The following is a 14,091-nucleotide window of genomic DNA, read 5'->3' on the forward strand; positions in this document are numbered from 1 at the left end:
CACACACACACACACACACACTCATACGTGCACACAAGCATTCTTTCTTTAAGTGAATGAAGTTTCCATGAGTGCATATTAATGAGATTTGGAGTTCGTTGGCAGCTTTGCTGATTAGATTGTCTTACGGCTAAAAACATTCTCACGCATAAATATATATATATATATATATATACACGCACACACACATGCTGACTCACACGCACGCTTCAAGTCCCTGTGCTGATACAGCCCTCTTTCATCCTAATCACTGATAAATAAACAAATCCAGTCCTTTATCTCTGCTGGAAACGGCACATATTTGGTGTTTAAGTATTGTGTTTGCACGCGCTTTCCTATTTGCAGGCATACGAATGTGTGTATATGTCTGTGTTCATGTCTGTGTGGTTGCCTGTTTCCATGTTTGTGTGCGTGCATGCATGTTTAAGCACAATTTGTGTCTGTGTGTGTGTGTGTGTGTGTGTGTGTGTGTGTGTGTGTGTGTGTGTGTGTGTATCGCATTGGTATGGTGTTGCTCACATGAATGCAAAATCGAAAGTTTTATGTGTGTGTGTGTGTGTGAGAGAGAGAGGACAGAGGGTTACCTCTAGCTTATCCATCATCACTGGTTGTTGGGCGCATAAATCTATTTTTACTAACTATGCTGGCAGGGAGGGCGCGTGTGTGTGTGTAGGTGTGTGTGTGTGTGTGTGTGGAGAAAGGTTAAGCGAGGTTAAAAACACCATCAACTCAACTTGGCCCTGACTAATGGATGTTTTAGAGAGGGACAGAGAAACAGCGGAGAGAGAGAGAAGGGGACAGGAGACAAAGGATGGAGGGATAGTGGAGGGAGATTTAGAGGTGAACGGAAGGAGAGAGGGGAAAGAGCAGAACCGGAAAGAAGAGAAATAATACGAAGGGGGAGGAAAGCGGAGGAGAGGAGAAATGATGGGGAGAGTTGAATGTAGACAGAGAGAATGGTCACAGAGATGAAGAAGCTTGGAGCAGAATAAGGGGAGATAAAGAGAGTGTAATAAGACAGAGGGAGTGAGAAAGATGAAGCCAAAAGGAAAGAGAGAGGACAGATGATAAAAAAAAAAAAAAACATATCCAGCTTGACCTGTCACAATATATCTGGGGCATTTTTGATTAAATATACAAGTTATGCTGACAATAAAGACATTAGATTGGCTCATACATACTAAACAAACACGAAACACCCTGCATCACCCTGTCTGTATTCTGTGCACAGTCTCGGTCCGCTTTACTTATACAACCTTGCACCAGAATTGGCTCACACATGAAACCCCAAATATGATCATACATGTATGAACTTCAAAAGCTGAGAGATTGAAAATACTGAAAGTGGAAGAGATGTGTGTGTCTGTGTATGTTTTATGTGTGAATGTTTTACATATGATTTTCTTATGAGCGTCTTTCCATGCACGTTAGCTACACAGTATTTTGCGTATTATTTCATGGTTGTATGTCTACGTGTGTGTGTGTGTGTGTGTGTCTGTCCTCTGTGTGAGTTCATCTGTGATAGTCTGCCTTTGTCTGTACGTGTGACATGTGTCTGCGTCTGTGCACCTGCATGCGTGTGCGCGCATGCCTTTGTATCTGTGCAAGTGTGTCTCTGCGAGGCAGCGCGGCGAGAGGCATGTTGTAGCTACATCTCAGTTCAATTTGTACCCGACCTCAAATTGAAATTCCATTTTCAGGTGGTAAATTGTCTCCCACTTCGCCCTCTGGCACACAGTGAATTAAAATTCAAATTAGCCTGACCCTGCACCACTGCTCTCTAGCACCTCTCTGTCTGTCTCTCTCTTTCTCTCTCTACCCATCTCTATCTCGCTCGCTGTTTTGCTCTCTGCCCTCTCATCTCTTCCCCCTATTATCCTCTCCTTTCTGTTCCTCTCATCTCTTGTTATCCTTTCCTCTCCTCTCCACTCCTGTCCTACCTCTCTTATTCCCCCCAATTTCTCTCTATAAACCCTCTCACCTCTCCCTACTCATCTCCCCTTTCGCCTTTTGACTTATCTTTAATCCCCAGTCTCTCCTCCCTCCTGTTTGTCATTTCTCCTCCCTTCAATCTGTTTTTTTTTCTGCCTTGTCCTTCCTTTCTCCTCCTCTCCTCTTCTCTTCTCGACAAGCATTTAAAGAATTACAACATGCATGAGGTGTTCAAATGTAATGCAAGTTGGCGACGTAATATTCATTGTGAGGTCATATAGGAAAAATTCTTAATGGAACTGTTTCGAGCAGATGAACTTTTATTGTTTAGATCCTTATTTCATGAGGTAACAACTACTGCTGAGAACTGTTTTCCAGATATATTGTTTTTGTTTGGTAGTATTAAACAGGTCTAATTTATTTATTTAATTCTTACAAGCTTTTTTCAGACATTCATTCCACTTTAAAGACAGCTGAAAGCGCTTCAAAAAATATATTTATGGTATATATTTTAATAATATTTGATGCATTTCTTTAGTTTGGTAAAACTACTATAGTCAGAAATCATCATTCACGCTCAGTTTATTCAGCTTATTTCTAGGAAGCGATCTTTAATCTGATTCTTGTTTGCAATTTTATTCATGATTTTGTAATTGCATTTTTGTTTACTTCTGACCTTGTGAGACTTTTTTATTATCAGTTTGATGTTTTTATTAAGTAACGCAGTCATTGTATCACTGCTTACCCCAGCCAGGAGAGTCTTGAAAAGAGCTTTCTTATCTAAAGGTTTGGTCTTAGTTAAATAAAGAATATAGTTTAAAAAAAGAAGACACCCACACTTCTAAAGGCTTTAACATTAATGCGAATGGTAATATTAGATTTAGGCTCAACATCAAAATGTTTGCTGGTTTCCCTTCATTCATTCCTATTTCCAGTTGCCCATGTTGAGTTCGTAATGTGTGGAGTCTCATATCTCCTCTACTCTAGCCTTTTCAAGGAGTAATGTTGGATTAATTGGCTTTTTAGGTGGTATGTACTGTGAATCTAAAGTGGTTGGTATATAGTCAAATTCAAAGCCCTTTTCTCATACATCAACCTTAAATTTACCTTCTACATCTTATCTCCAGCTCTGGGTCATGAGAGTAGTATGGATTTACAGATTTCCACAGATAATGAAGTTTTTCTCCATCTCCTGCAGCCCTACCTCTCAGTCCTGCTGAACAAAGGCTCTCTCGAGGTCTTGTTGTTTACCGGCAGCAACAGTCCGCGTCGTGTCATCAGACGACCTGAGCAAGGCATACTGAATGATGGGAGGGAGCACTCGCTGCGCATAGAGAGGCTAGCTGGCAGGTTGGTGTTTGTGTGTCTGTTCAGGCTGTGTTGATGGTCCTACCTGTGCAACATCATTTTATGTCGCTCTTGAAGGCTGACTTTTACTCTGCATAATCAATTTGATATTTGTTGTGTGTTTGTCTGTGGGTGTTTTCCTCCAGATCTTTTGTAGTTCAGGTGGACGAGGAGGCCAAGAGGGAGGCAGCGCTTCCCAACGACCAGCCAGTGAGCTTGCAGCGCATCTTCCTCGGTGGTATTCCTGCAGAAGTAGAGCAGACCTCCAACAGAGTCAACGTCCCATTCCAGGGATGTATATGGAACCTCATGGTCAACGCTGTGTACGTAACATCTCATCTATATATGCACCCAGATTTATTGAAACAGGCGTTTTCTTCAACCTAGAATACACTCATAATATAACATAAAATGCTGTTCTTCTCATTAAATTAAAATGCACAGTGTGTTCTGGGGGCGTGCTTTCATCTTTTTCTTTTTTGAATTACTGGAACCGAGTAGAGAAGTTCAAGTTCTTTATTTATCCAATGCACTGCATTGATACTTGTGCTTCAAACAGTGCAGCGTTCCTCATTGCCCAAATGTTTCCCCAATAATGTTTCCTGGCAGTGGAAGACGGAGCTAATTTTGACCTCATACACTGCTGGGTTAAAGTGTTGTTAATATGATTTCAGTGGGTCATGATGATGCTGTTGAGGATTATGATGATGAAGTCAGCGTCTCTTTCTGCCTGAACAGCAGTAATAGAGCTGTCCAGCATCATAAAAATACTCGTAAATCAAATTACACCCCTCTCTCATCTTTGTGTGTTCATGATTTTGTCTGTTTGTCTATCGCTCACCCCATTTCACCCCGACGCTGTAACTTCTACCTAATATACATCTGACTCTCTGTCAGTGAGTCTTCATCATCCTTTTGTACATTTTCTTGGAACCTACAGTAATTTGTATTGAATATATAATACTGTTTAGTTCATTTATCTTGAATAACTCTTACTATACTTCCTTTTTCTAGCGCCTGTACATGATCATAGAGTGGTAACAGGAACCTTGTCAGTGAGTGTGCTGTGCTCCTGACCCTTGATCTTGTTCAGACTACACACAAAAAAACAATTTTGGATGCACTGTGTTTAAGTACAAAGTTTATGGAAACAGATGCAAAACTTGCTCTAGATTGCATAAACTTTCACCGTCAAATTCTGATAACTCTGTTAGTGGCCATTGTGATAGTAAGTCTGCATTGAAGGTTCAATGTTACAGATTCATTTGTACATGTAGTATTTCCCTTAGCGTAACTGCTTTGGCCCAGTGGGTCGGCCGGGTTCTAAAATGTATCACTTTAAAGGTTCTTTAAATATTTATCAGTCACTTTTCGAAATCCACATGAACCTTTGTTTTCTTTAGAACAAATTTATGGCTGGTGGGTTGTAAACAGCATGCCAAATTAGTCAGAGCACTCAAGGCCAAATTGCCTCTTAATTAAGTTACCATATGACCAGTTTCTGATAAGCAATGTAGCATTCAAAAGGCTATTTTTCAAATGGAGTCCGGGGGCAGTGCTCACTCTACTTGGAAAGCACCGGGGCTACATTACATCACTTCACGAAGAACAATGGGGGCAAAACGACATCAGCGATCTGTTTGAGGCAAATATCCTCTGGTCTAGCTCAACTAAAAACAAACTTGTTCCACTGTCTTTAGCAGTTTAGATAACAGACACTTGACTGTCCTGCTGTTATTACAGAGATGTGTACTAACCACAGACACTTGCATCGTTAATGGACTCACAGCGATACCCCGCGGCAGTTCAAGGCAAGTGTGCCGCTGCAGAATGAATACAGAGGAAATTTGGCATTATTTTTGGCATTCAAAAAAGGCCTGGCAGGGGTTCCCCTACAGTTATAGCGGAAACACTGAAGTGTATTGAACACCTGTGCTGTATGCAAATTCAAACAGACTGCACACACACACCAGTCAAATTCATCCTCATCAAGGAAGGCGAAGATGTACTTACTGTAGCAGTCAGTCTGAACACACTTCAACAGGTCCCTGCACTGTTAACTCACTGTGATGTTTCTGTTGGTGTCGGCTAAACATTGTGTAAGTTGAAATCTAATCGCTCGTCCATCTCTCAGTCTCTCAGATTTCTCCCTGCCTGTGTCTTTTGAGAATGCCGAAATCGGCCAGTGCCCCAACCTCGCCCCTCCACCACCACTCCTGCCAGAAGAGGAGGAGCCAGAGAAGGAAAAGGAAGCGTCGAAGCCATTCAGTCCTCCACTGATCGCAACCACAGTTGCTCCAGGTCCTCCTGCTGTAAGTGGGTCAAAATAAAATGGGAACACACACGCACTTTCACTACTTAACTTAACTTAGCAGAAGGTGTTATGGTATTAAAAATCTATAAAAAAATGTTAGAAAGTAAGATATATTCACATTACACCACAGGGTTTTTTTTTTTATCTACATTACTATAATAGTGAATACTTTCGTTTAGCCAGCCTATTTTAAACTGTTGGCAGGTGTACATACACATGTACACAGAGACATGCACATACGACACATATATAGAGATACGGTTTAGTAAAAAGTAGCACATACACCAATATGCACACACATTTACAGAAGAGCACACGTGTCCTACTCCGCTATATATATTTTTTCTGACTTACTCACACACACAAACACAGCGATTTCTCTCTGATGAAATGCAGCCATGGCCTCGCCCTGTTAGCTTAGCGCTTCATCACATTGCAGTTGTACAGCCCATTAACTCTTCTTTATGGTCCCTTTAGCCTTGAGCCACAAACTCCACCTCTGGCAGCCTGTCATAGCCTGTCGGAGCCATGGCGCTACGCTACGCTAACTGTGCATGCCATTTATGCTTTATGAGCCCACAGGAGCCAAAACACTCAGCTAACATTTAGCTACTATGCTAAGAGGCTGGTAGGCAGTCATGTACATCATAACCTTAGCGTTGGGACAGAGAAATTCATATATGTAATATATTATAAGCCTTACAGGGGTGATAGTTTATCAGTTACCCAGTTACCTGCTAAACTACACCACTAAAAGGGCATTGATCATGAAGCACAGAGCCAAAGAGCTCTGCCAGCTTTGCTATAACTCTAAGGTTTGTTGCTTTATGGGCTGTAAGATCATCTGCTTTATGATATACAGTAGACTAAAGCCTGTCCAAAAGCCATCGCTCTACATTTTAACAGAGGTGGTTCACCAAATTTCAGTGAGCAATTATCGTTGTGGTTCATGTTTTGTTTGTTGGGTGTTTTGTTGATGTTGTTGACTCTTGGAACATCTTTTCATTACAACCACAACAAATTACAATATATAAATGTCTCACCAGACTTCAGAGGACGTGACATTTACTTCAACAACATCACTGTATGGTGTAGAGAACCAACATCTCTTGTCATTTAGAGTTTTTTAAGTGTTGGGCACAATCTTACACAATTAGTACATTTGTATTTATATTTTGAAATGGTTGTGCTGCAGCACCATGTACAAGCACAGCGCTCTGCTCACAAGTTGCTACATGCATTTTTCATCAACAGCAAAAGGGTATTGTCTGACTGAAGCAGTAATCACAGCTGACAGTAAACAACAGTCTCAGCATGTGCTTGAATAAAGAGGCTTCTATATCATCCACTTTTCTGTCACAACATTTTCTGTATTTGTGATTCTTGAGATATTGGTGAGCACACATTTAGAGGATGAAGAGGCTCTAGAACAGGCACCTTACACACTTCAGTGAACCTCCGAACAATAAGATTACATTTTGTCTTTTTCTTTTTAACTTGCTGTTCTGCTCTAACTGCCTCTGATTAGCCTTCAGAATCACAGCTCTTAAATGTCCTTTGCTTAGTCATCAAAATCTAAGATGGTCAGATGGTAATTATGCTTCAATTCAAGGTAAAAAAAAAAAAAAAAGAGGTGTTGGAGTCAAAAGGTTTCTCCATTGCTTCATTAACTCCTTTGACCTTTAATGTTTATGACATCATTGTTGCCTGTTGCCTGATTAGCGGACTGTGTGCTCGTCATAAACATCGCCATTCTGGCTCTGTGGCTGCAACTAATCCCCCTTCCTTTCCACTCCCTCACTGCTGACCCTGCAGGAGGCCACGCCCCCTGCCGCACCTGCTGCCACACCCACTGCTGCTGCAGCCCCGCCCACTGCTAAACAGGAGCCCAGCGCCGACGTGGTATACATACACTCACTTGCCCACACCTGACAGTTTTTGGTCTTCTTGCAAGAAAAATATAGAATATCATAAGACTTATCCTTTAACACACACACTTGAGTATGAACCGTCCATCACTGTAACCTCAGAGCTTTCTGACTTGCTCTTATTTAGCTTCATGTCTTTTCGCTATCAATCTAGAATATAAAAATGTAAGGACATTCAAGTCTGATGATGGCAAATCGGATTACAGCAACTTTTCATTTGTATCATTTTAAATTAGATATCCCAGTTATGGGAGATATGTTATTCCTTTCATCCATTTTAAGTGTATTTCTCACCTAGTTATTTTCTATTTCAACATATTTTCCCCCGAAAGATTTTATCTACCTCCACCTTTGTATGGAGCTGCTTTGTTGACCGCAGTCTTCTTCTGATGGCCCCTGACCAGCTTGGCTTGAGCAGCTGGGGGGTTAAGTGCTTTGCCCAAGAGCCCTTGACATTAGTTATTGACAGAAGGGAGAGCCTTCCTGGTTTGATACACTTATCAAAGGATAGGTGTTGTAACAGGCCACCCAATTGCTTTCTCTCATTTCAGCAATTGCATTTATTTTCAGGGGATTTGTTTACATAGTGATATACTGTGTCCTTTATCTGAGTTTGGGTAAACGTGTGCCTCTTTAGGATCTCGGTGCAATTGTAAAGCATTAATAGCCCCAAGCTTTTCTAGTTTCAATGTAAGACCTATGTTTGAAACACTAGCAATATAGTGACTAGTGACGTGTGCTTAACACTGTACCGTCTTGAAATTGGTCGTGAGTTAAGCAGTGAAAAATGTGTAGCTAAAGATAATTACTACCAGAATCCTAACGAGTAGCTTCTCTAAAAACTACAATAAGCAGAGCAAGGACTTTTGATCTCTCAAGAGTGAGGGCAACGACACACACACACTTATACAAAATCCAGACTAATGACTTCTCTTGCTGTGACCTCCAACCAAAGACTAGCCTCTCTGAATGGAAGACAGTCTTCCTATTGTTAGCTTAATGGAACGATGCAGAGGGGATGAGGGAGGGAGGAAGAGGAGGATAGAAGACGGAGAGGAGAGAAAAGGTGCGGCCATGGAGGAAGTAGAGGAAATGGAGAGAGGGAAAGAGAGAGAGGGAGAGAGAGAGAGTCTTTCTGAACAGAGCGGCCGCCGCCTTTTGTTGGCTTAATGGAAAGACGGAAGAGAGGAAGCCAGAGAAGAATGAAAGGAGAGGCAAGAAACGAGCTTCTGAGGAAGTGACATCTCCCTTTTGTTAGATAGGGAGAAAAGTGAAAGAGGGGAAAAAAAGAGGGAGGTTGAAGAGGAGGGGCGGATATGAGGACAGAGCGTGATAAGAGGTGAGTGTCAGCTGTAACAAAGCAAGGTCACCGTGTGGGGAATGTCTTCACTTGAAAGAGAACAAGAGTGGAGAGGAGTTAAGACACACACACACACAGAGACACTTGTGTGTGTGTGTGTGTGTGTGTCTGGGATGCTCTCCCTCTCTCTAACTTTGTCTAACACTGACACTGGAGGTATGGCAAAGCCTCTTTGTTAATTAATAGGAGATGTATCCAAGAGACGAAAGGAGAAAGCTCAGAAAAGAGGAAGAATTGGAGGAAAGGAGGGGAGGAAAGAGCAAGTGAGGAAAGTTGAGAAAATGGAGGATAGGTGAACATAAAAAGGTGAAGGTCTGGGAATGCCTTCCATTGGAGGCAGGAGTGGGTGATAGAGGAAGAAATAGAAAGGTGAAGAAAGATGCAAAGGTAGGAGATAGTACAGTAAGATATGAAAAGAGAGAGCAAAACGGATAAGAGGAGGTGGTAGGGCAGGAAATGAAGAGGAAAGATGATAAAAAAAAGAGCAAAAGGGTGAAGGGGTTGATGAGATGGGAGGAGATGAGATTTGGCAAGGTGAAAAAAGTCAGAAGAGAAGAGGAAGGTAGGAAGATAATTAAGTACACGCTGTAAAGAGGTGAGAAGAGGGTGAAGAGGACTCAAGGTGTCTACAAGATCAGGAGAGGAGGAGGAGGATACAGCAGGAGAAAAAAGACAGGAAAGGTAAAAGAAACGGGAAGTAGGAGGATATAAAAGTAGAGGGAGGCAGCAGGAGAAGAGTGAAGAATGGGAAGGTGGGAAAGATGGGAGGTGGAAGGAGCGAGAACACTATAGAGGAGATAAAGGTAGCTAGAGGAAGAGGACTTGTTGGGAGGATAAAGCAGATAGTAGTTCATAATGGAGGGGTGAGATGGACAGGGAAGCAAAGACTAGAAGAGAGAAACGTGATAAAGTGACATGAAAGGGGATTGGAGAAGTAAAAGTGTGTAGAAGAAGAGAAAATAGTCGCAGATGGAAGGAAAGGGAGTCTCCTCCGACAAGGAGAGTAGTAGTAGTAGAGTAGTAAGAAATGACGAAGCCTTCACTTGTACTATTACACTGACATCTTCTGGTCACTGACTGAACTGCGTGCGTCCTGTAAAATGACAAGGGGAGCAGTAACACTCATCTAATACTTTGTTTACCCCGCTGCCAACGTGAAGCACAAATCAAATGGAAATCAGACTATAGTGTGTATGATGTCTGGTTCAGATGATAATGAAATATGTGCAGGATGTATGATAAACAAGCTGTGGGAGGGTCTATTGATTTAAAGACGGAATCAGCCAAATCCACCTTGGCAGCAACTGATTTGAAGCGATGAAGATAAAAAGAAACAGTAATGAGAGATTATTGCAATCAAACCGATTTGAATAGGTTGTATGCTGCAACTTGCTGAGACCATCTTAAATATTCCGTATCGTATTTGCACAATAAAAAAGATATACAATATTTTTATTGCACATTCAAGGCCTAACTTTTTTATTTTTTTTTATTTCTTGTTATGTATAAAGAACTGTTTTTGATGCTCCATTGTGACCAATCAGCCCTTCAGGTCCCTGCAGATCAGACGTAGAAACCCTATTAGTGTGATTGACTTACAGGTGCTCAGGTGTTAAGGTTCCTATTGACAAGAGGCAACATAGGAGCAGCTTGGTGTAACCCTGTCAGTGTAACTGACATGTTATGTCCAATCTCCAGGATTCATGTGCATCAGCTGTGGCCCCGACAGCCCTGGAGAAGGCCTATCAATTTGGTCTGACCAGGAACAGTCACATGGGATTTGCTTTTGATGACACAAAAGTCAGAGAGAGGTATGTATTCACAGTGAATAATCATTTTAGTATTTGATTTTGTGGTGCTGCACTACAGCACATCTGGAAGCCTGTTCATTCAGCCTTAACTGCATGAAAACAGTTAAGCAAAGCTAATCAACTAAAGAACCAGGCTTACCGGTGCATTAAAAGCTATCTCTCTCGAGCAAACTCTTTCAAATGAGCGTTGAGCAGCTTTTCTCGCAGTTCACATTCATCTACATCAAAACATACGCCAAGCACGATTGGCTAGAAAGAGCTCACATGAGAAGAGATGCAAACAGATATGATGACACTGCACAGACTGAAACCAAACTACTAATTGTAAGCATCACAAAACGGTCAAATAATCCATCATTGTGACACTTTTGGCATTATTGATAGTAAAGAGGGCAAAATGATGGTCCATCTTCAGCTAGCGCTGTCAGCTGCGAGACGCCGGCTCAGCCGCCATGATAAGAGCTGTGTGGAGGCAATATATACATATATATATATACACACCTTTAAGTAGAAGCATGCAAGTATTATAAGCAAAATGTACTTGAAAGTATTAAAATTAAAAATGCTCTGAAAAATTGCTAGATTGTTTACTATTATATATTATAACATTACTATTACAAGGTGTAGCTCATGTTAACTACTTTATATTTTATTGAGCTATCTGTAACAATGCTTTGTATTTTATTAAGCCAATGCTAGTTCTGTATGTAAAATCTTAAACCACAAAGTAAGTAGTCGTGAAATTAATTTGTTGGAGTTAAATTAAAAAGTAGCCTGCAATGTAAATACTTACATTAAAAGTATTTTGTACAATAAATGTACTTTGTCAGGTTTATGCTTAGATCCCACACTATGGAGTAAATAAATGAAGGAAAACAGAAGTGAGTGAGTGATAGTTTGGACGGGATAAGATACCAACACAGGTGTACAGCAGGTCATAATCCAGGGAAACATCCTCTATAAACAACAGTGTGTTGAATTACTTAACATGTTCTTGACTCGACCGACCCTTAAATCAACCTTTCTGTGTCACAAACTGACAAAAACAACAAAATGATGGAAGGACGATGAAATAAATGCCATACAGATATACACACCCATCAGTTCTTTAGACAAGGCAATGTTTTGTGCACATTTTAGGTACTATATTAATCTAATAGTTTTGTTAATGGATCAGCGGAATAATGAATAGTATCTTGTTAAAGGACTTTGGCTGTTTTGGGAATCAGACTTAACCGCCATTTGACTTCTCATAATCATTTGATTTCAATATTTTACATTTGGTTTAGAAATGAATACGTTGAGTTGTTATTTTTTTTAAGTGAGAATACTTTTTGGGGCATTTAAACCAACAGCCAAAATATTTAAAAATTAAACTCATCCATTGTAGGAAAACAGCCTTTGCAGGAAATTGCTTTGAGGTGCTGTAAGAATCCAGTATTCTGTCCTTCAGTATTCTGATAAAAATGCAGAGCATCACAAAGACACAATGTACCTGTTTTTAGATGATTTACTGAGCCTTTGGTAAATGTTTTATTATATATCTATATATATATATATAGATATATATACATATTATATGTATAATCAAAGATTCATGAATGTTTGTGTGTCTCAGGCTAATATTGGAGTTTGAGCTGAGGACGAAGGAGGAGTCTGGGCTCGTTCTCTACATGGCAAGAATCAACCATGCAGACTTTGTTGCCATACAGGTATCCATCCACTGCTTCAACCGTCATTCTACAAGTTTACTCTTCTGCACAAATTGAGTTCAAGTTGGTTTAAGACTACACAAGTTGCTTCTTTGTCTTAAAAAGCAGTCTTTGACATAAGCTTCAGCCCACATCTTTTTTCCCCCACATCGTTCTGTCTGTGCACTGTGAGACTGTACAGAGGCTAAATGTGTTCGTCTGTTTCACCAAGGCCCCCGTATTCAGGAACAAAGGCCATAGAGGGTCACATTAACCATGTCAGCTTGTCATCCCTCCATCATGACCCTCTGTCTCTCTCCTCCTGTAGATCAAGGACGGACAAGTTTGTCTGGGTTACGATCTTGGTCACGGAAACATATCTAGCTGCGTCCCCTTCTCCATTAATGATGGCAACTGGCACAAGGTAGGACGGTCTTTCATTCATGCTTGCTAAATATAGAATTGCTATAGAATAATAAGTAATTTAGATACTATCCTGGTTATATACTGGGTTTTGGAAAAAGAGTTCCAGGTCAATAGTACTCTACTGACCCACCATATTTTGTCCCTTTCATGTTTCTGTGTCACATGGGAGAATATATTTTAGATTTAAAGAGACTAGATCATTGTCACCATTTGTTTTTTGAACATTAGGTCCTGGAGACTCATTTATCAAAGAAAGTCTGAACTTTCTAGAACAATTAACAGCTAAATTAGTCATGAGTGAACTCTAAATCTCAATTTCTTTACATCCAAGACAACATATATAGTCTCTGTTGGTACTGTGAAAGGACTATACTTATCTATTGGTTTAAATATTTCCTGTTTAATGTTTGTCCATCTAATTGTCTTTCTAACCCTCCTTTTAATATGTTTTCCCTCTCAGATCCGTGTGAGTCGGAACAAGCAGAGAGGGCTACTTATGGTTGATGGGCGATACAGTAAACAGATGATCAGTCCAAAGAAGGTACAATATATATTTATTCTAAAGATTTTCACCTTTTCTCACATGTGAAATAATTTTCATAACTGCGCCTACAAGTAGGTTCATGGCAGTCTAGTCAAAAGAAAATACTTTAAGAAAATATAAAGAAAAATGACCACGTAATAAAGCACAGATATTACAGCCATGCATTTGTTGATCAAGTTTGTTAAAGGATTGTTTATTATTGCATTAATAACTTATCTTCTGTTACCAGGCTGACCTGTTAGACGTGGTTGGAATACTGTATGTTGGTGGATTACCACAAACCTACACCAGCAAGAGAATAGGACCGGTAAAAGACACATACACACACACACACACACTTGTTTTAAGTTTGCTCGTAAGCCCAGGACTCCATATTTCTGTTTAGTTTATATTTATTATTTCAACTAGTTTTGACTAAATTCACTGTCTTCACTTGGTTCAAATGTAACAATCATATAAGAACAGATTATAATTGTGGCCCATTTCTCTAAAAGTGGATATCATGACTTGCAGTCGCACCTGAATACTGCCAACAGAGGATTGTTGATTGATGGGCATCTTTGAATCATTTGTAAGCATGAACCAAACATTCTCTCTTTCTCTGTCCCTAGATTCTCTACAGTATCAATGGATGTATCCGTCACTTTAAGATGGTTGGAGGTGCGGTAAGCACCAAGCCTGCAGCTACAGGTAAGGCATTTGTATTTACGATTGCACATACATTACAGCGTGTAATAT

General features: G+C 40.4%; 1 protein-coding gene across 1 annotated transcript in view; it reads left to right on the top strand.

Moving 5' to 3' along the window:
* Positions 1 to 14,091, top strand: part of lama2 (laminin, alpha 2) — a 147,484-nt gene that overhangs the window by 130,302 nt on the left and 3,091 nt on the right. Inside the window, exons 52-61 of the mRNA XM_031861416.1 lie at positions 2,997 to 3,282; positions 3,426 to 3,602; positions 5,414 to 5,591; positions 7,409 to 7,495; positions 10,580 to 10,692; positions 12,311 to 12,404; positions 12,712 to 12,807; positions 13,270 to 13,350; positions 13,583 to 13,660; positions 13,965 to 14,043. Coding sequence (XP_031717276.1) covers positions 2,997 to 3,282; positions 3,426 to 3,602; positions 5,414 to 5,591; positions 7,409 to 7,495; positions 10,580 to 10,692; positions 12,311 to 12,404; positions 12,712 to 12,807; positions 13,270 to 13,350; positions 13,583 to 13,660; positions 13,965 to 14,043 — 1,269 coding nt within the window. The remainder of the gene's footprint in view (positions 1 to 2,996; positions 3,283 to 3,425; positions 3,603 to 5,413; positions 5,592 to 7,408; positions 7,496 to 10,579; positions 10,693 to 12,310; positions 12,405 to 12,711; positions 12,808 to 13,269; positions 13,351 to 13,582; positions 13,661 to 13,964; positions 14,044 to 14,091) is intronic.

The sequence above is a fragment of the Anarrhichthys ocellatus genome, unplaced genomic scaffold, assembly GCF_004355925.1.
Source record: "Anarrhichthys ocellatus isolate YVR2014 unplaced genomic scaffold, GSC_Weel_1.0 scaffold25, whole genome shotgun sequence".
In the NCBI taxonomy this organism is placed as follows: domain Eukaryota; kingdom Metazoa; phylum Chordata; class Actinopteri; order Perciformes; family Anarhichadidae; genus Anarrhichthys; species Anarrhichthys ocellatus.